General features: G+C 42.5%; 1 protein-coding gene across 1 annotated transcript in view; it reads left to right on the forward strand.

Annotated features, from left to right (window-relative positions):
* Positions 1–26,155, forward strand: part of ABCB1 (ATP binding cassette subfamily B member 1) — a 117,599-nt gene that overhangs the window by 19,558 nt on the left and 71,886 nt on the right. Inside the window, exons 3-5 of the mRNA XM_089666257.1 lie at positions 7,402–7,486; positions 15,497–15,641; positions 19,542–19,590. Of these exons, the coding sequence (XP_089522383.1) occupies positions 7,402–7,486; positions 15,497–15,641; positions 19,542–19,590 (279 nt within the window). The remainder of the gene's footprint in view (positions 1–7,401; positions 7,487–15,496; positions 15,642–19,541; positions 19,591–26,155) is intronic.

Genomic DNA, 26,155 nt, shown 5'->3' on the forward strand with positions numbered 1-26,155 from the left:
TATCCTCCTCCCCTGTACTCCATTATAGTGATATGACATGTATACAGTAATGTATATCCCCCTCCCCTGTACTCCATTATAGTGATATGACATGTATACAGTAATGTATATCCCCCCTCCCCTGTACTCCATTATAGTGATATGACATGTATACAGTAATGTATATCCCCCCTCCCCTGTACTCCATTATAGTGATATGACATGTATACAGTATGTATATTCCCCCTCCCCTGTACTCCATTATAGTGATATGACATGTATACAGTAATGTATATCCCCCCTCCCCTGTACTCCATTATAGTGATATGACATGTATACAGTAATGTATATCCTCCTCCCCTGTATTCCATTATAGTGATATGACATGTATACAGTAATGTATATCCCCCTCCCCTGTACTCCATTATAGTGATATGACATGTATCCAGTAATGTATATCCCAGCTCCCCTGTACTCCATTATAGTGATATGACATGTATACAGTAATGTATATCCCAGCTCCCCTGTACTCCATTATAGTGATATGACGTGTATACAGTAATGTATATCCCCCCTCCCCTGTACTCCATTATAGTGATATGACATGTATACAGTAATGTATATCCCAGCTCCCCTGTACTCCATTATAGTGATAGGACATGTTGTATACAGCACTTACTGTCCCTCCGAGTTCCCCGCAGCAGTGGAGAGGGTGTGGAGAGATGGTGGAGAAGAGCGGACCTCTCCTGCACCTGTCCCCTCGGCGGCGGTATCACAGAAGCTGGAAACCGGAAGTTGTAAACCGGAACTCAGCATCACAATGAGGCTTGGAGCTCAGGTGCAGTCACTCCATGCTTCATCTGTCCTCACCGCTCACCGCTCGCCATAGAGGAATTTCTCCTCGCATTTGGTGAGTGGGTGAGCGACTTTTTCAAGCCCTGATATAGCGCCATCCACCATTGTGCTGTCTGAAGGGGCTATATAAATCCCATGCCTTAGTGGGCAGAAATAAAAATCCTTTGAACAGCTACAATATTTGTATTCGATCCATGTATGTAGCTTGGAGTTCAGCTCTAAGCCCACAGGTACAAGTAAAAATCATGTGGTGGACACAATCTGCCTACTGAGCGGCTGGCTTTCATCTTTCAAATGTTGTTTTTCTGCTCAGTGTGGAATATGAATTTTATCAGAAATCAAACATTTATCCTGAACAGCAGGCGGGCCGGTTGTTGTGGTGGAAATGGGAAGGACTCCCACAGTGTTTAAAAAATACAGCTTAACCCCCTTCGCCTCAGGGGTGCCTTTGTGACACAAGACTTTTTTAAATAACAATTTCAGTGGACTGATTTCAAATTAGTTTACTTATGTGCAGTAATGGAAACATGACAGGTACTAGGGTAGAAGTATTGCTTTAGATATATGGCATGATGGTTTCAGTCCCCTGCAAGGATGCCTTCTACGTACATGGAGATTGGGTGTGCTTAGTTGTGTTTCTTGCAGTGGTCAAACATGATTGAGTGGTAGGGAGATCAGGCCGGAAGCTCTTTTGAGGCAGGGAATAATGTGATTGGGATGTTATTCAGTAGCAATGCAAATGAGGTAAAATAAATGTGAGTGTTGGAGCTTCAAGCACATAAAAAATGGTTATCATATATACAAAATAAATAGTTTTATGTGAATTTGCCTATGACCTTTCAGTGAGGACAGTGAATAAATGTGTAGGCTGCCATTGCTGAATTCTCCTTTTAAGAATACTTGTTGTCTAATAGGGATGAGTTTGCATTTGTCGGGAAACGGATTCGGGTTCAAACCCTAAAGCCAGCTGTTGTTCTTGGTCCAGTTCTTGGTGCATGTGGCCATATTAAGTCAATGATGTCCCAATGATGTCCCAAGCATCCCTGTCCCTTCGTCAGCTGTAGGATGGGAATCTACCACCTGCAGCTCATTGGACCAAGAATGATAGCTAGCTTCCAGATTTGGACCCAAACCTGCTTCCAAACAAACACAAGCTCATCCCTACTGGGTTCAAACTCTGAAGCCAGCTGTCGTTCTTGGTCCAGTTCTTGGTGCATGTGGCCATATTAAGTCAATGATGTCCCAATGATGTCCCAAGCATCCCTGTCCCTTCATCAGCTATAGGACGGGAATCTCCCACCTGCAGCTCATTGGATCAAGAATGATAGCTGGCTTCCAGATTTGGACCCAAACCTGCTTCCAAACAAACACAAGCTCATCCCTACTGAGTTCAAACTCTGAAGCCAGCTGTCGTTCTTGGTCCAGTTCTTGGTGCATGTGGCCATATTAAGTCAATGATGTCCCAATGATGTCCCAAGCATCCCTGTCCCTTCATCAGCTGTAGGACGGGAATCTCCCACCTGCAGCTCATTGGACCAAGAATGATAGTTGGATTCCAGATTTGAACCCAAACCTACTTCCAAACAAACACAAGCTCATCCCTACTGGCTGACTGACTTTGTTTTCAGTCCCATCTGTTACAAGTGCACTTGTCTGTGTTTTGGAATTTAATACAGAGTTTTTAAATTCTCTACTGTTGGGCGCTCTTAGTGACCTTGTCACTGATCTCAACATTGAAATAAATCAACTCACTATAAAGAAGAATGTAAATACTTACCTCTCCAGCTGCTCACGCTGTGGAATAATCACTTCCCAAGTTTTGCTGGGAAACCAACCCTTTCAGTGGTGTCAGTCTCCTTTGTTCCCTGCCTTGTGCACTGCTTCCTCCCATGACCTTCATGTCAGTACTGTAGAGATACAGTATTAAGGTTATGACATATGTAATGTTACTTTAGTGCCAGCCTATATGACAGACGTGCAAACTTTATTTCTACATGGAGCACCTGTATCAATTGCTTTTGCTCTACATGTCTCCAAATACACTTGTAACTTACCTGTAACCATCTTTATAACTTAGCATGTGTAAGCAAGATTGAGTTCACCCCGGCTGAACCCCACTTCCCTCTCTCCCCTCCCCATCAACCACCTATACCCTCCCTACTGTACAAGCATGGAGGTGGGTGTGACATGCTCCCTAATTGTACCTTCTTTAGTAGTTTTAATGCTATTGTAGAGGGAAGTGTACCCCCTTCCTCTGTGCACTTTCTTTCTTTGTGCTTGTATTTATTTATGTTGTGCTTGTATGTACCTAAAAAACTATTGTAGTCTTTAAAAAAATGTTGCAGTTAGACTTCTATTCACATGGGCACTGTTGGGCAGCAAAACCAGGCGCTTGAGGCACATTTTTAACTTACCAGTCAAAACCAGCCAGTAGCTTCCAGATATTCTCAGACATATTGCTGTGGCAAAAAAAATTGGGCATGTTGAAATCAGCGGGTGATACTGCCTGCTGCTGTGCCCCATAGAGGAGAATGTGACCTCTCTACAACTGTGATGCAACCATGTCCAATAGATGTTGGTGAAGAGGAATTTCAAACAGGCATGTAGGTGGTGGTATATCCCCTCCTGATCACCTGCTAAATGTGGACTAGCTGCTGCTGACAAAGTGGTCCATGGTGGATTGCAGAAGCTAGGCCCATGTGAAAGAGGCTTTAAGGATACGGGTTATTGGATGTTGGGAGGTAGAAGACATAAAGGGTACATTTTAGTGGTTAGGCTTGGTTAGATGCTGTTTAACAAGGTTAGAGAATGTTTTAGTTTGACTTTATTTTGGTGCCAAAAATGAATGCCAAGAACTACTAAGCTAAATACAAACAATTTGTAAGTCTACGAAGCAGGAAGTGGAGATGATGAGAATGAACATCAATATTACTCGTTAATGGAAAAAATGTTAGTAGATGAAAATAAATACATAGGGGCTCTTATGTGTAGCTTCTACATAGTGAGGGTATGAAGCTGAACCTTATCAAGTGCATTGTATAAACACTTGTCAAAACATTCCCCAACATGGCCTTAGTGAGTCATACAACTATTCTACTTCCAAAACACAGTCTTCTGCTTTTTTTGCATTGCGGGGACATTTTCAAGATCACCTATGTTGGAATCTACTCTTTCCTACTCTTGTTTTTGTGTACAGTTATTTGATTTTGTTTATTTTGTATGTGATTTTTTGATTTTGTGATTTTTTGATTTTGCCTTGCTGGGATGAGATGAGCATGGCAGGTTCTCTTTAGAAATCAGTCATAGACATCTATAGTAAATCATTGATGAATCTGATGATTCACAATCTGAAAGTGGTGTATGTTTAAAAATGGCTGTGTGATGGCAAGATATACAGTACCTTTAAAAGATTTGCTGATTTTATAGTGGATTTAAAATAGCTTTGGAAACTGACCTTTGCTCTACTACTTTTTAGGTTTAATGCCCTGTGACAGGAGGAAACTCGTTCACTGTGAGAAGATAGGAAAATGTGAAGCAGGATTAGCATTTAGGGTGAATGTGATGTTCCAGACTAGTGCTTGTGGGCAGAGAAAGCTCTGGATTTAACTTTCTTTGGATTCTGCAGCTCTGGATTGGAACACCTAATCCTGTGTCCCGGTTTTGCTAGGCACCTGCAATCTCGCTGAGTACACAGGAGTGAGGTGTCGTTATATACTCAGGTCTGAGGATAGTTCAGGGCTCCCAGTTGAAGACCACTCCAAGTGTGTGTGAGGGGGGCGGAAGGTCTCATTGAGGGGTCAGAGGAGCCAACTGGAAGCCAGGAGACAGGTCTCAGTTTCAGGAGTCAGGTCAGCTCCAATCGGGGTATCAGGAGAACCCCAGTCCATAGGCCAGAGGTGGCTCGTGCAACAGTGCGCTGTGACTAAAGGCTAGAGAGCCAAATATCCAGGAGAGGTACTGCTGAGTGAGCTTATGAGCCAGGTGGTTCGGCATTTTCCAGTGTTTGTCTTTTTTGCTGAAGCTGAAGATGATCCCCTGCATGGGAAGTCATTCTGTTGTGAACTTTTGCCTTCTTTTAAATAAAAGTGGTCTACCAGGCCCTTAAAAATAGTTCCTGTCGCCCGTGGACTCACTAAAAAAACGCATCTACCACGAGAGCTAACTACCCCATGTCACAGCACATATACTCTTGCAACATCTGAGTGATGAAACTTATGATCATAAAGGATCAATGCCAAGTCCTGGGATATTAATTCGTAGAAAAACACAGTAAATTAAGAATATTCTGAAATGGTGGAAATAGTGGAAAGTCCAGAAGTCTCCTAAAATTATTATCAATCGTCACCAGCATCTGACCAATGACCAAAGACTATATGGCTTGCATCCTTTCTATTATAAATACTCATGTCTATCATCAAGAAAGCTTCAGCATATACTTGGTGTCTGTGTCTGATCTCCTATACTATAGTATATGTCTTTAAATTTGGCCTCATTGACTAATTTGGGACAAGTAGCTGTACCTGTACTTCCAAAAAAATCCACAGTTTGAATCTCTAGCCGTTTGGCCTTAATGCCCTTAACCTCCCTGGCGGTATTCCCGAGTGTAGCTCGGGGTAAAGTTTCAGCACCAGAAGCGGTAACCCCGAGCTACACTCGGGAATACCCTGCAGCTTTGCTCTGGGATCTTTTCTGCACTTACCTTGTCCTGCGCTCCCGTGATGTCCCTCCTGCAATGTCCCCGGCAATGTCCTCCGGCCAATGCCGGCATCTGTCTACCGGGTTCCGTTCCCTGCAACATCAGGATGTACGGGGGATGGAAACGGTGGGGAATTTAAGAATTTTAAAAGTGACATTCACTAAATTCACTAAAATCACATAGTAAAACATTACTGTATCAAACTATTTCACATACATTTTGTCCCGAGTGCTTTGTCCTGTGCCCTGCCTGCATTTTTACTGTTCTTTCTGCCTGGAAACTGAGAAATATGGACATAATCAGACTGCTAGGGATAAAAGAAAATTAAAATTAAAAAATGAGAATAAAAAAAGCATAAGTAACTGATCAGTATGCATTTATGAATTTCCCAGAGAATAATAGATGGAATCTGATTGGACACATGGAGGAACCAGTTGCAATTTTATTCCTGTTTTGTTTTCTCAAGTTTTTTTTTTTTTAATAAACAGCTTTTTAGTAGAAAACCTCTTCTACGATAGTTTTTTTTTAAAACATATTTTATTGTGTTTTTACAAAGAAAGAAAAATACAAACAGAAAACAGAGCTTCCCACTGGCCTGCAACCAAATAAGTTGCCAAGTTTCTAATGAAAGCTCTCCCCCAGAATCTTCTCCCATTTCAACATATAGGTGTGTTTTCCCAGTGTCTGCATGGGATGTGCTTTCAAAAGTTCGTATATGTCTGATATTAAACCTTTGCGAGAGGGGCCCTCAGACAGCAATCGATTGAAATGGCATTGGCTTGAAAAGTTGTAAGGAGGGGATTATGGAGAGAACGTATTGCCGTATTTGCAGGTATCCAAAGAATGCCATATGCGGCAAGTTATGTCTGTTTTTAAGGAGAGCAATCTGCCCGTAATGGGATCTACAAACTGGTGGAAGTGAAATATCTCCTCCTGAAACCAAGGAGAGGTCATTGAAGCAGACAGACTATTCAGCATTGTGGGATTAAAGAGAAACAAGGTCAATGGGGATGCTCCCGACATGGGTATATTTGTTTTTAAATTTTTCCACAAGATTCGAAGAAAGGGCATGCTGCGCAGGAGATCATTGGGAGGCACAAATGCTTCCACATTCCACAATAGATAATTTGAGTGCAAATAATAGATTATTTGGGCAGCACAGTGGCTAAATGGGTGGCACTTCCGCCTGGCAGTACTAGGGTCGCTGGTTCAAATCCCAACCACGACACCACCTGCCTGGAGTTTGCATGTTCTCCCTGTGTCTGTGTGGGTTTCTTCTGGGTACTCCGGTTTCCTCCCATACTCCAAAGACATGCTGGTAAGTTAATTGGCTCCTGTCTAAATTGGCCCTAGTATGTATATGTATGAATGTAGGTTAGGTAACTTAGATTGTACGCCCCTTGAGGGTTAGGGACTGATGTAAATGTACAATATATATTTAAAGCGCTGCATAAATTGATGGTGCTATATAAGTACCTGAAATAAATACATTTGAGTGTATGGGGGCTAACCAGAACTTTTCAACCTCTGTGCAGCGGTAATATGCATATACAGTAGACCAGGAGCTAAGAGCTGACTCCCTCCCCTTTCAGCCATCTGAGAACACTGGTGATAGGTGATTGGCTTTCCACATGAAGATGAGGGAAGAGACCCTAGCTCTGTGCAAGCTCCAAATTGTGACTTGGAGCTTACACGGGTCTTCCTGTCTTTGCTTCTGGTGGCCAATCTAAGTATCAGGAGAACAATAGGAAAATAAGAATGTGCTCCTGGAGGGGCCACCACCAAAATTCATGTATGTACGGTGCTCACATACAAGTAGATGAGAAAATTTTGAATAATTTGGGCATTCATCTGTATATTTTCTTTTGCAGCAAGAAGAAAGGATTTTTTTCAAAATTCAAAAACAAAGACAAAGAAAAAGTTGAAAAGCCAAAAATGGTCAGCCCTTTCACCATGGTAAGTGCCAGCACCAGGGATAATTGTCTGTGAATAAGTCATTCTATCTAAGGTGAGAACATAGATGTACTTTTGCTTGAGGCAGCTTGTCAGAACCTCTGGGGTAATGATGTTTATCATAGTAGAGGAGAATTGATAGAAGCGGTTAGGTGTTGATATTTCTTTCACATTCAGATAAACCTAACTGCACATCTATATGCAAGACCTCCATTTAGTTCATAATATCTGAATTTGTCTGTGGGAAGGAGGAGAGCCCTCCAAACCATTCAAATGTCTATTACTCTGTACTGTTCTAATGCTTACAGTAGGGAAAAGTAGATGAAATATCGATCATCTAACTTGTATGTGGACATTCTCTTTAAAGTAAATGTGAACATGCAAGTATGGTATGGAGATGAGGAGAGGGTGAGGTGTTTTGTAGTCCTGCGAAAGTGAACTCAGGCAGGGCAGACACCACTGCTTAGAATTTCAGTGCAGTAGAGACACTGTGTTGTCTGCTCACTGCAGAAAGTTAAGCAGCGCATAGATCACGTGAAGGATGGGTGGTTGGGTGGATGACAAGAAAATTGCTCAATTCTGCCATCAACACATTCAGTGTTCAGCACTATTATATTCTGCCAGCAGGGGGGCTGTCCCAGCTGGCAGTGTACAATGATAACTGCTAGTGGCTATAGCCACTTATTTTGCATGAAGAAAAATCCCACAGGCTGGTTGTACCAAAGTACTAAGTTGTACTAATGGATCGAGTTGAGTAAATTCAGTCTGCTTATACATGGATTGAAAATCGGGTGGTCCCTGCTGAACTGGCCGAATTTTGATCCATGTATGACCGGCTTTAGGTGCTCACCAGATTCCTGGTATGTCCTCAGGTATCTTTTTGTACTTGAAGCATTTTTTTGTATTTCAATGGTTTTTATTAATTTTAAACAGTATAAAACACAGGCAACAAAACACGCCCACGCAGGGGCTATCAATTGCACCAATAAAAAAGGCAAAATAGAGCAGACAATGCTCTAACTCTAAAAAGGCAAAACGTATGCCCACGCAGGGGCTATCAATGGCACATAGATTACAATAACATCAGTGAGACTTTGATTATCTCAACTAAAGACAGCTGTCCACTGTCACATCAAAACAAACAGAAAAGGAGAGAAGAAGAGCAGAGAAGAAAGGGGAAAAAAAAAAAACACACCAAAGAGCAGGGGTCCACGAGCGCCAATACCAAACTCCATTACCTCCCCACACTGGTTGGGGGGAGTGTGGGAAAGGCGTATTGCAACCACGGCTCCCAAACTTTCAAAAATTTATGTTGAGAGTCGTTGCATATGCTCGACATCTGTTCGTTGAGCATCATAGTAGTCATACGATCCCGCACCCCCTGGAAAAGTACAAACTGACTCTTCCAGGCCTGAGCAATTGTCCTAGTAGCCGATAAAAACAAATAGGAAGCCAACCGCTGCTGACGAGCCAAGAGGCCCGGTATGGGGCAATGAAGCAAAGCATACCGAGCATCCCGGCGTATAGAGAGATGGAACAAAGTGAAAAGGAGGCCAAACACACGAGACCAAAAACGAACCAACCTCGGGCATGACCACCAGATATGCAGTACATCGCCGCGATGGCCACAACCCCGAAAACATCGATCACTACAGGCAGGGTTAGCCTGGGCCAGACGAGCTGGAACCCAGTACCAACGGAACAACACCTTGTAGGCTGCTTCCAGCGTGGTCGTATTAAATGAACATTTAGCTATGAGTGACCAGGCCCTACTCCAGTCCACAGCCACTCCCAGGTCGCGTTCCCACTGAACAACATATGAAAGAGAAGTGTGAGACGAGCGCTGTTCAAAGCTGCGTAAAGAAGGGAGATAAGGCCTGGGGCGCTGGCAAAGCCGTTCAAAGGCAGATTTATGATATGGGAAAGCAGAAGTGGCCCTCAGCGAAAGTAGCCAGTGCCGCAATTGAAGGTACCGAAAAAATTCCGCTGGGGGAACATCCTGAGACTCCCGAAGGACATTCCAGGCAGGAAAGGACCGAAAAGTCAAAAAGTGTTGCACCTGTGAGAAACCATGAGCCACCCACCAAGAGAATGCCTTCGGGTGATCTAGACCTGGTGGGAAAAGAAGGTTGTTAACGATTGGAAGCAAGGGCAAAAAGGGTGACATCAGGCCACTGGAGTAACGTACCGAGTCCCAGACTTGTAGGCCATGGAGCAACATCGGACTCAGCGCCATAGGGCGCAGGGCAGGGGGAAGCCATAGGAGTGTCAACAGTGCGATAGGGGCACAATTAGGTAGTTCCAGCAGGACCCAAAGAGGAACATCGGAGGAAGCATGCAACATAGACAGCGGGGCAATCTGGATCGCCTGATAATACTTAGTTACATTGGGTACCCCAAGACCACCCTGGAGTCTATGAGCAAAGAGCGTGTTTCTAGAGACTCTGGGGTGTTTATCGGCCCAAATAAAACGCATAAACTTCGCCTGAAGCAACCGAAGAAAGTGAGGGGGAACCCGCACAGGGAGGGTGCGAAAATAATATAACAATTTCGGCAAAATGGTCATTTTCACTGAATGAACCCGTCCTATCCAAGACAGGTGCGGAAATTGCCAGGAATGCATAAGAGAAGATAAAGAGCTAAGCAAAGGATAATAATTCGCAGCAAAAAGGGAGTCATAGGTGATGGTCAAGCGAATGCCCAAGTATTCCAGAGAAGAGGAAGCCCACCGGTAAGGGAAGTGGGATTGTAGGCGCGAAACCAAATCTGAAGCCAAAGTAATATTGAGAGCGACGGTTTTATCCAAATTGATACGTAGACCCGAAATCAAGGAGAAGCGCTCAAGAACTCATTGCAAGTTAGGAAGCGTCGTCAGAGGATTAGTAAGGGTCAAGAGGGCATCGTCCGCAAAGAGGCTCAGCTTAAACTCCTGTCCCGTTGAAGCATTTTTTTAAGAGACAAAACATGAGGAGATGTTTAGCTCAGATGTACTTCAAATGTTTTTCTTTAAAGAAGAACTCCAAGTCTCCTTTAAATATTTTGTTTGGGCCAGTTTGTTCAAATAAATTCTTACATTACAAACTTACCCAAACCCATGGCTCAGCTCCAGACTTGCTCCTTTCAACCTACACGGATGACCCAGGTGCTGGCTACCACAGCCCCTCTCTACTCTCAGTCGAAAGTAAATATAAGACACACTCCAAAACTTAGCTCTTCTTTCTATATTTATTTGTCAAGGCATGAAAACTGAAAACAGTAATGTCTCTACTTGAAACCACCTTCCTTGACGCGTTTCACTACTGCTGGCTTGCTCACATGGATAAACCAGAATGGTGTGACTGCTAGGGATGTTGGAAAGAGAGTCACTTGCACAGGACTTTGGCCATTCATGAACAGCTTTGCATTATATTAAATTAATGTATGGCCTTCCTTGGCTGAGGAGAGGAGGTTGGCAGGTGATGTTAAGATCTTTACCTCGGCCAATCAGAGATAGCGTTGTGTTCACTGAAAAAAATGTCAAGGCTTTTCCTGAATGGCCAAGGTGCTGTGCAAGTGACTCTCTATTTCCGGCAGCAGAGGGGAAGTTGGCCGTAGTCCTTCATGAAGCCAACAGCACTTACTGTATGGAGCAAATGCTACTAGAGTGTATTACTGGGGCAGCACAGTAGTTAGCACTTCCACCTGGCAACACTAGGGTTGTTCCCAGCCATGGCACTACTTGCGGAGGGTTTGCATGTTCTCCCTGTGTCTGCCTGAGTTCCCTCCAGGTACTCTGGTTTCCTCCCACAATCCACAGGCATGCTGGTAAGTTCAATGGCTCCTGTCTAAATTGGCCCTAGTATGTGTATGTATGAATGTAAGTTAGGGACCTTAGATTGTACACTCCTATATGTAAAGTTCTGCGTAAATTGACGGCGCTGTATAAGTGTATATGAAGAAACAAAAAGAGGGTGCACCGGCCTAGTGCATTACCTTTAAAAACAAGATTTATTGATAAAGTAAAACACTCACAAAGGAATAAAATCAAATGAAGGGCATGTCACAAAAAATGCAGCGTGGTCCAATCACCCTGAAGGATGTCTGGTGGGGGACTGTAGACCTCTAGGTAGCTGTTGGCTGACATGTTTCGAGGCGGTGCCTCTTCCTCAGAGCCCTGTATAAGTACCTGTAATAAATAAATTACAGTATCCCCAGCAGCAAAACGTATCTGGCATGGTAAGAATTTATTTTAACCAATCTGGCACAAATTAAGCAGTTAAAGTGGTTCCCCCCCTCCCCCTTATACTTACCTGAGTCCAATCCTAATCCGGCGCTGTACTTGAGAGCAGCGTCTCGCTCGGCTCTCTCCCTCCTCACATTGCAGATTGATAGCATCGGGAGCCATTGACTGCTGCTGCTGTACATTAAATCCTCTAACGAGGGAGTGGATGTTGGGCCGTGCATGATTGCCCCCATAGGAAGTGGCTCCTATGGGGATACTCCCCAAAGAGCACCGGCGGAGAACCCCAGAAGAGAAGGATTGGGGCTGCTCTGCGCAAAACTATTGCACACTGCAGGTAAGAATGACATGTTTATTATTTTAAAAAAGAAAAACTGAAGGTTTACAACCACTTTGAAGTGACGGTTCTCAGGGGTCTGGAAATGTTTTAAAAAGCTTCTTGTCCGGGGACTAAATCGGGGCCCCAATCTACTTGTCCTTCATGACAATCTACTCCAGATAAAAAAATACATTTTTTTAACCAAAACCATATTTAAATCTGAGCTGATTTTAGGAATGTCTGGGGCTTTTAAAAACAAAAGGGGCTTTATAGTGACTTAAACGTGTAATGTTTTTAACATTGCGCTGTTTATCTCCTCATCCCCTCCCTGCCTGTCCCAGCACCGCACCTGGGGACTGGCAGGGAGGGGGGAGACCTTGCAGTGTAATGAACAAAGATTGGTTGCTCCCCAGGGAAGGGGAGTGTTGGCTTATACTTTATCCCTTTTGCTGCCAGAGCTGTTTTTGCGTTTTCGCTGCCAGAGCAGTTTTTGCGTTTTTTTTCACATGTTTAAAAAAATCACTTTAGGCCTGAAGATTACATAAAACCCCCAAACATGATATATTTTCTGAAAGCAGAGATCCTAGAGAATAAAATAGTGGTAGTTCTTTTATGTCGCATGATATTACCGCAAATATTACCGTTTAGTAAAAAATACAAGTAAGTTAATTTTAGGGCACAAAAAAGCAATAAATTAGCCTATTCTTTTGTAAAATATAAAAGATGAGGTTGCAGCGAGTAAATAGATATCCAACATGTCAAACCTTAAATTTGCGTGAAATGGTGACAAACTTCAGTACCCTATATTTTCTATAGGTGACGCTTTTAAAGCTCCTTATAGGGCACCAGTTTAGCGTTACTGAAGAGGTCTGGTGCTAGAATTATTGCTCTCATTCTGGCGTGCGTGGCAATATGTGACATGTGTATTACAATCGACGGTTTCATGCTTGTACGTGCATATATGTGGGGGTGGGAGCCTCAATATTTTCTTGGGGGGGATAGTATGTGCTTGGGTGTAACTTTAATTTTTTACAATAAAAAAAACTTTTTTTTTTTTACTTTTTTTTTATCACATAGAGGACAAAGTCCCATGTGATGATTTTTGGTGACAGGTTCTCTTTGAGACATCCAAGGTCTAAAAGATCCTGGATGTCTCCCCTCTGCTCCACTGGGGTCAGCACAAAAAGGGGAGGGGAGCGGCACTGTGTGGAAACAATGGGGCGGCAGCACTGCTGCCTATTGCTTCACCGGGCAGGTGAGCCCTGCTGCTTGCCTACAGAAGGGCTAAAGGTAGAAAAAAACTACCTGCTCGGCACCAGGAACTACATGTCCCGGGCATCGGGCGATAAGAATCCAACATCCCAGACTTCTTTTTTAAATTCCTTAGATGCCAGTTACATATTGCTTCTAGGTGGACATCCCCTTTAAATACAACAATTGAATTGACATTTGGCAAGAAAGACACTGTTGGCTGAACTCATAAATATAGGTTGTTTATAAAAGCGGAAATCCTGTAGAGTAGCACTCAGAATGTCTGATCTAATTAGGTAATTGCCCTGAATTTCCTTTCATCATTAATATTAGGAGCTTTTTAGTGCTGTAATGGAAACACGTCTGCGGGGTGCCATTTCACTTCATAATCCCTGGCTGGATTACATTGAATCTCTGCTTTTTTAAAGGATTTAAAATGAGTATAACATTTTTAAATTGAATAAAGATATTTTTTTTTCTACATAAAAACAGCAAGAGATAATGATAGTGATTTAGTAAAGGATTGAAATTAGAGTGACCATTTTCAGTACAGGAGAGGAGCTTGTACAGCTGAATGTAAAGCTACTAGTGTCGTTGGTTCGAATCCCAACCATGGCACCACCTGCCTGGTGTTTGCATGTTCTCCCTGTGCCTGCACCGGTTTCCTTCGGGTACTCCGGTTTCCTCCCACACTCCAAAGACAAGCTGGTAGGTTAATTGGATCCTGTCTAAATTGGCCCTAGTATGTATATGTATGAATGTGAGTTAGGGACTTTAGATTGTACACCCCTTGAGGGTTAGGGACTGATGTGAATGTACAATATATATGTAAAGTGCTGTGTAAATTTATGGCGCTATAGAAGTACACAAAGGCTTGTCTCACATCCCCAGGAGTTTTGGACATATATTTTCTGGACTGATGAGACAAAAGTTGAACTTTTTGGAAGGTGTGCGTCCCATTACATCTGGCGTAAAACTAACGCAGCATACTAGCATCATACTAACAGTCAAACATGGAGGTGGTTGTGTGATGGTTGGGGCTGCTTTGCAGCTTTAGGACCTGGAAGACTTGCCATAAATGATGGAACCATAAATTTTGAGCTCTACCAGAAAATCCTGAAGGAGAATTTCTGACTATCAGTTCATGATCTCGAGCTCAAGAACACTTGGGTTATGCAGTAGGGCAGGGGTGGGCAACTGTGGCCCTCCAGCTGTTGTAGAACTACAAGTCCCATGAGGCATTGCAAAACTGACAGTTACAAGCATGACTCCCAAAGGCAGGGGCATGATGGGACTTGTAGTTCACCAACAGCTCGAGGGCCACAGTTGCCCACCCCTGCAGTAGGAGGTTTAGGGGGCAGTTACTTTTTCACATAGGGCCAGGCAGGTTTGCATGGCTTGTTTCCCTTACAAAATGAAATCCTCATTTAAAAACTGCATTTTTTATATACTTGGGTTATTTTTGTGTAATATTAATTTTTTTTGATGATCTGAATCATTTAAGTGTGACATATATGCAAAAAAAAATCAGGAAGGGGACAAATATTTTTTCACAACACTGTAAAACCCAACAGAAACATTAAACCTTGCCTGCCATATACAAAACAAATAAAAGGTTTTGGCTGGAGTTTGGCTTTTCTTTTTATGGTTGTAAATTATATTTTTCAGTTCTGTAAAGGGTCTAATGCATGGCATAGGAGGACAATTTACAATATTTTTTGTATTTTTTAATATTTTATATTTAATAGTCCGTTGAGGGTTCAGTCTTTAGCTTCTAGAGCGCTGCCATTTCTGACCTCCATTTAAAAATACTGGCTTGACCAGGAACAAGCATACATCAAGCAAGAGTTCCTAATCTGCATACTTCTCCTGGTCAGTGAAAGTATTGAAGCCACTCAATCCACATTCAGCCAGGCACCAGCATTTTCAATTGAACTGTCCACAGTGAGGGTCTAACTTGTTTTTCTGAGAACAAATTTTCTTTAATTGAGAGTTTCTATAAGATGTTTTGGATGGAGAGTAGGAAAGGAGGCATTTTTGGTGGATATAATATAACCATTCATGAGAATGAATCAAATGTTTTAATAGTAACAGATAAAAATAATACATTCATTGTTACAGGTAAGAAAATTGACCCCTTTACTATCTGTTTAAGCAGTATCTTAAAGATTCACCTCCCTTTACATGGGGGAAGAAAGATGACTGTCTGAATGTTCTTTTTCAGTTCCGATACTCTGGAGTCACAGACAGGTTACTGATGCTGTTTGGAACTATAGCAGCCGTAGCACATGGAGCCGCCTTGCCACTCATGATGCTGGTGTTTGGGGAAATGACAGACAGCTTTGTGTCTTTTGGACAGAATATGACAGGTGAGTTTATTGCAATGTGCTCCATACCTTGCAGTGTTAATTCAAACCGAAGCAACAGGTTTTCTTTAACCACTTCCCGACCGGCCGTTGTTTATAAACGGCCGGACGGTGACACTGCAGGGTCGGTTGACTGTTTATAAACGGCCTCCCCGCACCCTGCTTGTGCGCGCTCCCCAGGAGCGCACAGCACCGCGATCTGGTGCCCGCTGTGTTCTCCGGACACAGTGAAACACCGATCGTCGGACGGGACCTCTGTATGAAGTGGCCAATCAGTGATCACATGCAAAGTAGTAAGAAAGATGTCACTTTTGACATCATTGCTTACTACGTGTGAAATCTGTGAATGATCAGAGATCACATGGTACAAGGCTATTCACAACATCCTTGTACCATGTGACAAGCTGTGACCAATCACAGCTCACTCAGTACTTCTCAATGACTGCAAGAATGCAGACAGATAGAAAGAGAAATGATTGCTTTTACATTCTATATGGATGTAAAAGCAATCAGTGTATAAAAAAAAAAAATCTTCATCACCCCCAAAAGTAGTACAGTGTCACTGTACTGCTAGGGTGACAGTATGTAAAAAAAATAAAATAAAAATAAATAATAATATAAAACAAAAAATAAAAATGTAAAAAAAAATGTTTAAAAATTATAATTTTTGGTTATAAACTAATTTGGCTTTTTTTTTTTTTACTTAAAAGAAAATGGAATACATTTTGGCCAAGATTTATGATGAAATATTATTTATTTTTATTACACTTTTTTTTCAAATTTTTTGGACATTTTCATTTACATAACAAAAAAAATTAAAATCCCAGCGGTGAATAAATACCACCAAAATAAAGTTTTATCTGTCTCAAAAAAATGGTAAAAAATTCACATGGGTACAGTGTTGCATGACCGCGCAATTGTCATTCAAAGTGTGATAGCGCTAAAAGCTGAAAATTGCCCTGGTCAGGAAGGGGGTAAAAGTGTCTGGACTGGAAGTGGTTAATGCTCCCTCCCTAGCACCACACATGTACCTTTCTTTTGCTTCTCTGCCCCACTATTCAACTACTGAAAGAAAAAGAAAATAATTGTTACTTCTAGGTATGAAGGAACATGTGACTTATACCATGTGACATCACCTGTGGTTGGAGAACAGCCTAGTGCTGTTGCATAGAGACTGTCTGCAACCTTGTGGTGTCAGTGGAAGGAATAGCGCCAGATTGTTGGTGTCAGGGGCAAGAATTATTCCCCATTATTGGTGTCAGCAGCAGGAATAATGCCTCATGGGCTGGATAATGTCAAGCAAAGGGCCACATCATGCCCCAGGGCCGCAGTTTGGAGACCACTGGTATGGTGCTTTCACCAACCAATTTCGACTGTTCATACTAAAAAAAATGAAAGTGTAAGCTAGAAAATTGTTATCATACATGAACACAATTTCTGATTTTCGCTAATTGTATACAGTAATTGTACGGAAATAATGCGAATAGAAAAAAAATGTGCATGATCTGAAGCATGGGTCGACCCGGAAGAAGTTACTTTAAAAGCTTTGGCTGATGCCTGTAGGGCTTGGGTCAGTTGAGACATAGATTTCCCTACAGGCATGTCACATCCCCTGAAGGGCATACATGCAGAGGAGCCGACCTCGTAGGGGGAAGTCCGGTGTAGAAAGCCTTCAGTGAGGACACGTATCCTCATGTAAGCTCTTCTTTAGACCACAGCTTCCTCCAATGGGAACTGTTCTTTAGGGCATCCACATGCTATGGACATATTCCTAAGGACTGCTGTACCTTGAGGTATGGGCCGGCACCACTCACTAAATGCACCATTATCTTTATACACTACTAGAGACAGCTCAAGTAAAACCAGCACAACCAAATATGGTTTCCAATTGAATCTGATGAGATTGCATTTGTATGCAGAGGATTATGTGTTGATTGCATTGTGGATATATACAGTAGCTGTTAATTTGCAAGACTACAAGTACAAATATTTCTGTTACTAAGAGAAGTGTCTGAGTCATTTTTCTGGGGAAGAAGTAAATGGAGCACAGATTTAAATGTATCTGCTCTCTGCCATTTAAAAAGGTAGGTTTGCAATGGTGGCCTCCATGTTTTTCTTATGGTTTTCTTTAATGTGGTAGTAAAGTCCACCTGCAAGTTAATGGTATAATGTGCTAGTATGCGTAGTATGTGTAGTATGCTAGTATTCCTCCCACACTCCAAAGACATGCTGGTAGGTTAATTGGATCCTGTCTATATTGGCCCTATTATTATTATTATACAGGATTAATATAGCGCCAGCAGTTTGCTCAGCGCTTTACAATATAACGGGAGACAATACAGCAACAATACAGTTCAATACAAGAGGGTTAGGAGGGCCCTGCTCCTTGGAGCTTACAATCTAAGAGGGAGGGGCTAGTGGTACAAAAGGTAATAACTGTGGGGGATGGACTGGTAGGAGGAATAGAAGATTCCATTATTAGCTGAAGGCAGGATAGGCTTTCCTGAAGAGATAGGTTTTCAGGGATCGCCTAAAAGTGAGTAGAGTCGGTGATAGTCTGATAAATTAGGGTAGAGAGTTCCAGAGGATGGGGATGGCTCTGGAGAAGTCCTGGAGACGAGCATGGGTGGAGGGGACAAGAGAGCTAGAGAGTAGGAGGTCGTGCGAGAAGCAGAGAGTATGGTTTGGGTGATATTTGGAGACAGGATTGGTGATGTACTGGCTTACTTACCTTAAAATGAAGCCGTCCAGTGGCGCGTTGTCTTCCTTCCAGGTTCGTGGGCTCTGGCTGAATGAATGGCCAAGCCATGATGACATCACTCCTGCAGCATAGAGCTCTGAAGGTACAGCACGGGTATGCCGTCCTTCAAAGCTCATGCGCCAGTGATGCCACTGGCTGCATACCATGTGATTATCTCCTAAACAGTGCAATTTTAGGAGATGTTCACTATACCTACAGGCAAGACTTATTATAGGCTTACCTGTAGGTACACGTTAGGAAGTGGACTACACTACCACTTTTAGGCTATTGAGGAAAGCATTGAATTGAAAATCATCCAACTGTCCTAAAAGAACTGAAGTTGAACACCTATTTTTTGTCCTTTGATCAGATGCTGTCTATATGCCTGCTGGGGAGATTTATCCTGTTTTTATCTGGAGACTGTTGTGATGAGAAATCCAAAACTTTAGCAAGAAGTGGGGGGAAATCCTTCAATTGGAAGACTTGGTTCTATGACAGTTCCTTAATGGGTAACTCCACTTTTGTGGAAATAAAATAGCAGATAAAAAAACTAATATAGCATATAAAATAGCTTCACATGCCATGTTGCAATTTAATCTCTTCTCGCCGAGAGATTGCCAATATGCGGCCTTCGGCTGGTAGGCCTTGCACGCCAGAATGTAAACAAACCTGTGCCGAGAGTGCACGACCTGGGTGCTCCTGGCATAGTTACTGACGCCTAACAGAAAGCTACTTGCGACCAGAAGCGTTCTGATCACGTAACCGCTGTGACAGCCAAAGCATCAGAAACATGTTAAAGAGCTGGGAGGGGTTCATATTAATAGAAAGTACCTTTCCTTTTCAGTCTGCAGACACTGTCATTTTTTTGTAAAATTAGTTGCAATATGGCAACCTGGAGGAGTTCTGTAAACAGATGGTGTACAGAACTCCTCCAAATATGTCATTTCCTGCTTATGTGATTGGCTCATTGGTTTTCCTAGAAGTCTGAACCAAGATACAAGTCAGATTTGAGGCACTTCTTGCAGTAAAGTTTTATATGGGCTTATGTATTAATAAACATACCTTATATGAACCTCAACATTGTGTGCATGCTTACATGACATGTGATATTTAGGGCCAGCCTGCTTCTTTCCAACATATATCTCTCTTCTATGTCTTGACAGTGGATGAAATGATACAAGCTTCAATGACACTGGAAAAGAATATGACAACGTAAGTAGAAGTTTATTAGAACAATGTAAACTGTCACTGGACTTCCTTTATATAAGGTGGAAATATAGAATATTATTGCGGTGGTTTCCTGTAGCAGCTAATAAAAACACCACTTTCATTTTTCCGGAACACCACAAACAATTCAAGAATAACTCCAGGCATGGCTATATTGCACTTACTCTGGCCCAGCTTGGACCTATGGAAATATGTGTATACCATAGCTGGCCAGGACTCCTGGAAGCAGGAAATCACTGAAGCAGACACCGCTACCCCAGTGATCTCCACTTGTTTCCGGGTCCCGCGCTGAACGGCTGGCCTGCTGCATACTGAACACAGAAGGTCAACCGCTCGGCAGGGGAGCCAATCAGAGAACGTTTTGCTGGCCACTCAGCGCGGGACAAGTGGAGATCACTGGGGTAGCGGTGTCTGCTTCAGTGATATACTGCTTCCAGGTGCCTTGGCCAGCTATGGTATATATATATATATTTCCATAATTCCAAGCTGGATCAATGTAACTATGTACAATATAGCCATACCTGGAATTATTCCTTACTTCAAAGATGTCCAGCTTCAAGGGGCCTTGGCCAGGTATGGTGTGTGTGTATATATATATATATATATATATATATATATATATATATAGTTCCAAAAGTCCAAGCTGGATCAATGTAACTATGTACAATATAGCCATGCCTGGAATACATTGAAATGTATTTTCAAATATATTTTTCATATATTTTGTAATAAAAACGCATTTCAACATGCAGTACCCTATTTTTCGCTCCATAAGGCGCATCTGACCATAAGCCGCGCCGAGGTTTTAGAGGAGAAAAACAAGGAAAAAAATATTCTGAATCAATGGACTGCAGACATAGTACAGGAAATGACCAGAGACTGCAGACACCGTAAAGGAGATGACCAGAGACTGCGGACACAGTACAGGAGATGACCAGAGACTGCGGACACAGTACAGGAGATGACCAGAGACTGCGGACACAGTACAGGAGATGACCAGAGACTGCGGACACAGTACAGGAGATGACCAGAGACTGCGGACACAGTACAGGAGATGACCAGAGACTGCGGACACAGTACAGGAGATGACCAGAGACTGCGGACACAGTACAGGAGATGACCAGAGACTGCGGACATATTACAGGAGATGACCAGAGACTGCAGACATATTACAGTAGATGACCAGAGACTACAGATACAGTACAGGAGATGACCAGAGACTGCGGACATAATACAGGAGATGACCAGAGACTGCGGTCACAGTACAGGAGATGACCAGAGACTGCGGACGTAGTACAGGAGATGACCAGAGACTGCGGACACAGTACAGGGGATGACCAGAGACTGTGGACTCAGTACAGATGACCAGAGACTGCAGACACAGTACAGGAGATGACCAGAGTCTGCAGACAGTACAGGGGATGACCAGAGACTGCAGACAGTACAGGGGATGACCAAGAGACTGCAGACAGTACAGGGGATGACCAAGAGACTGCAGACAGTACAGGGGATGACCAAGAGACTGCAGACAGTACAGGGGATGACCAGAGACTGCAGACAGTACAGGGGATGACCAGAGACCGCAGACAGTACAGGGGATGACCAGAGACCGCAGACAGTACAGGGGATGACCAGAGACCGCAGACAGTACAGGGGATGACCAGAGACTGCAGACAGTACAGGCGATGACCAAGAGACTGCGGACCTTTGGGGAGGGAGGGGGAGCAGGTACCTGAATTTGACAGGTACCAGCTCCCACTTCCGCGGAGTTGTCCTCCCTTTAGTGTGGACACCCAGCTGTGACAGCCAGGTGCCCACTGCGCATGCACGAGAAGCACTGCGCTTTGTGAATGGCCCGGCGTCTTCTGGGACCTGTCATGTGTCCCAGAAGATGCCGGACCATTCACAAAGCCCAGCACTTCTCGTGCATGCGCAGTGGGCACCCGGCTGTCACAGATGCTGGCGCGGGAAGATGATGATGCGGGAAGACTGTACAGCGCTGGACCGAGGAACAGGTAAGGTCCTGCTGCAGAGAAGAGCTGAGCGGCCGGCCCGGTATTCTGACATGGCGGCGGAAATACCGGACCATATTCGCTCCATAAGACGCACTGACATTTTCCTCCCTTTTTTTGGGGGAAAAAAGTGCGTCTTATGGAGCGAAAAATACGATGTATATATATATTGAAAAATTTGAATATGGCCAAAATTGTAGCATTTCAATTATATGGCAATATATTTGGGAAGAATATTTTTAAAATATATTTCAAATATATTTTTCTTTCATATGGGCACTGAGTTCACTACTAGAGATTCCAGCTAACAAGGACAGCTAGGGACCAGCCCAAGAATAGTAACGTTAGGAATGGCAAGGATGCTGGTGACGTCATTGACCTAATATGACCGCATGGCCAAGTTTGATTAATGACATTGTCCAGATATGGTCATGCGGCCACATTAGGTCTTTGATATCACTGGCAACCATGCTCTTTGAAAGGTGCCCCCATGGGGTGGTGGATTCCCTGACTATAGCTGATTGGACCAATGACCTGCTATCATGTGATAGTTCCTTGCAGTTTCTGCCTGAATCACTATTCAGGAGTCCAGGTAAAAAGTAGCAAGAAAAAAATATTTAGCACAAAACCAACACCTCCCCAACACAAAAAACTGTTGTGGCAACAATTGTATCTTAATTTCTTTTTGGGATTATTAAAGTATTATAAATCTGAATTGGTAAGAAGGTGTATAAAGGTTATACTCTTGAAGGGGTTAATAATCCTGCAACAACCAGCAACAGGTAGAACATGTGAGGGTGTTCCAGGTACAACATGTGAGGGTGTTCCAGGAACTGCTTCCTAGACGGTAGGAACGGATTTCCTGCCATTCTGTTCTGTTGATACTAGACTCCGTCACAAGAAAACTGAAGACTTTTCCTGGTAATACACAGAAGGAATTCTTCAGAAAAATAAATATTTGCAAAACATATATACTATATATAGCTTTTTTTTTTTGTAAATGATTACATTTTTAGTAATTGCTGCTTCTAGATTTGCATTCTTATTCCTTAGCTCCATCCATACCCATTTATTCTCATTCTTATAGTATGTAGAGCAGATTTGAAAAAAGCATCTTAGGTAACCTTTCCAAAGAAAGACCTAATTAAACATTGTTAAAAACAGTCATAGGAGAAAGGAAAAAAAAAGAGAGAATCCTTTCAAACTGCTCCATTGCAAAAACACGGTAAAAATGCATATGCGTTTTTGTCACTTTTTATCATTTTTTTTTCTATGTTTTTGCCATATTTCTAGTGCGTTTTACACCTTTGAAGTAAGGAAATGTGACTCTAAAAACTGTGGGTGTGTTTTGGATGCATTTTTGCCATGTTCTTGATGCATTTTCAGTTCATTTCAATGGGGAGGTGAATTTTTTGGTGCATTTTTTTTTACCGCACCAAAAATGCGGGACTTTTAAAAACGCAAGGCCAGGTTTTACATTAATAAATAAAAGTGGATCATTATAGGCAAGAAAGAAAGAAAGAGAGAAAGAAAGAAAGAAAGAAACAAAGGTTATTTAAAACAGTCGAAACTTAGAAAGAAAGAAAAGAGAGCAGTGAATAGAAAATGCTAAACAATTTATCTACAATATATATATCTATATAAGCACATCGTATTTATAAACTGCTTTGACATTTTTGTATCATGTCATTACTGTGTATGCACATCATTGAGTATTTTTTTAAAACACTTTCACATTTGGGTTGATTCCATGTTTTTAAGTGCATATTCTGCATTTGTGGTTAACTTACAATACGTTTTGTAACAGATTGTATTAGGCTCCATTAACACTTCTCAATTTGGAATTCTGCCAATGATGCAATTACTGCACAACATGCGTTTGGGTGCCATTATCCTTTAATGGCACCCCAAATGCTATCTGATTCTGCCACAATTTTCGTGAAACAGGATTGTGTGGCAATTGTGGCAATTTAAAAATTACGTGAAGCTTTTCACCCTAAAATGAGCAGGAGCTTCTTTTTGGGTGACAAAGGTGCATAGAACCACCCAATCAAGTGAATGGGCTGGCCCTATGCAACACGCAGAATCGTGAATCAGGCTTTGAAAATCGCATTCCCGCTACGACTTAAACTATATTGGCAAAAGTATTGGGACATCCCTCTATATCATTGGATTCAGGTGTTCCAGCCACCTTCATGGCCACAGGTGTATACAATCAAGCACCTAGGCATGCAGACTGCTTCTACAAACATTGGTGAAAGAATGGGTCGCTCTCAGGAGCTCAGTGAATTCAAGCGTGGTACCGTGATAGGTTGCCACCTGTACAATAAGTCCATCCGTGACATTTCCTGGCTACTAAATATTCCACGGTCAATTGTTAATGGTATTATAACAAAGTGGAAGCAACTAGGAATAACAGAAACTTAGACACAAAGTGGTAGGCCACATAAAATGACAGAGCGGGGTCAGCGCATGCTGAAGCGCACAGTGCGCAGAACTCACCAACTGTCTGCAGAGTCAATAGCTAAAGACCTCCAAACTTCGTATGGCCTTCAGATTAGCACAACAACAGTGCGTAGAGAGCTTCATAGAATGGGTTTCCATGGCCGAGCAGCTGTATCCAAGCCTGACATTACCAAGTGCAATGCAAAGTGTCGGATGCTGTGGTGTAAAGCACGCCACCACTGGACTCTAGAGCTGTGGAGACTTGTTCTCTGGAGTGACCAATCATGCTTCTCTGTCTGGCAATCCGATGGATATGTCTGGGTTTGGCGGTTGCCAGGAGAACGGTACTTACCTGACTGCATTGTGCCAAGTGTAAAGTTTGGTGAACGGGAATTATGGTGTGGGGTTGTTTTTCAGGCGTTGAGCTTGGCCCCTTAGTTCCAGTGAAGGGAATTCTTAAAGTGTCAATATACCAAGACATTTCGGACAATTTCATGCTCCCAACTTTGTGGGAACGGTTTGGAGATGGCCCCTTCCTGTTCCAACATGACTGCGCACCAGTGCACAAAGCAAGGTCCATAAAGACATGGATGAGTGAGTTTGGGGTGGAGGAACTTGACTGGCGTGCACAGAGTCCTGACCTAAACCTAATAGAACACCTTTGGGATGAATTAGAGCGGAGACTGTGAGCCAGGCCTTCTCATCCGATATCAGTGCCTGACCTCAAAAATGCACTTCTGGAAGAATGGTCAAACCTTCCCATAGACACACTCCTACACCTTGTGGACGGCCTTCCCAGAAGAGTTGAAGCTGTTTTAGTTGCAAAGGGTGGGCCAATTTAATATTGAACCCTATGGACTAAGACTGGGACGCCAGTAAAGTTCATGTGCGTAGAAAGGCAGGCGTCCTTATACTGTTGGCAATATAGTGTATGTGATCGGGGCCTCAGCGTTGCACCTAATATATATTTCTGTGTATTTCATTATTGGTGGCGGCTGCTTAATATTTGTGGGTGTTTAATGGTAGCACAGAATATCCACAGATCTCTTTTAAACAGTACACTTTATCTTTCATGATACAAAGGTCATGTAATATTTGAGCTCCAAGTTAGTTATTAACAATAATGTATTTCCATGAGCCTTATGTATCTGATCATATACATTGCGTGGATAGATGAGCAGAGAAAGCTCAATGATGTGGACATGGATGACCAAGGTTGCCTGCATTCCATGTGGAAAGATAGCCTAAAGCTGACCATACACTAGTAGAGTTTAGTTAGAGAATTTTCCTTTTAGGAACATTCCCTTGATTTTCTAAATGTTAGTGGGGTCAAGCTACCATTTGTTTTTGACCACAGTGATAAGAAATTAGAAAGAGCGGGATGGAAAATGGTTCTCAAACTAATGGACTTCAATCAGTGAATGTGGTTTTCATTTGGTAAAGCCCATTTACTCCAAAATCAAATCTTAATAACAAACTTTTTGTCACATCATCGAATGTACTGTGAGAATTTTTGTAGGAATGTTCATTCAAACATTTGTTCAAAAAACTACTAGTGTATGGCCAGCTTAACACTACCCTCCCCCCAGACTGACAATGCTGCTGTCCAAAAGTGTCTCCGTACCTCCTCCATCCAGAGTAGAGACACCCTATAGACGCCCACATATATCGGTAGAATTTAATTTGAATTTTTTTGTTCTATGAGCGTCCACTCAATTTTCAGTGATGAGAAAATTTAAATGAGCAGGATAGAAAATTTTTCTTGAGCAAACGGCTTTCTAACAGTAAATGTGGTTTTCTTTCAGGAAAGTCCATGCACACCAAAATCGAATGTTAAGAACAATTTCGAACAACATCCGTCATGTCATCGAGCATACTCATACTTTTAATACGTATGTTCGTACGAACATTGTTCAAAAATCTACTAGTGTATGGCCAGCTTTAGTTTTATTGGATTACATCTTTGGTCATTAGCTGATATATTTTTGTGTCTTTTTGAATAGATTTCCCTTCTCTTCCAGTCCTGCAGATACAATAGGGAATGGGGGAAATGCTCTCTTAAGCAGCCCATAGATTATTTATTTCAGGTACTT

Source organism: Staurois parvus, unplaced genomic scaffold (genome assembly GCF_062004578.1).
Source record: "Staurois parvus isolate SC_StPar_1 unplaced genomic scaffold, SC_StPar_1.0 ptg000051l, whole genome shotgun sequence".
NCBI classification, from domain to species: domain Eukaryota; kingdom Metazoa; phylum Chordata; class Amphibia; order Anura; family Ranidae; genus Staurois; species Staurois parvus.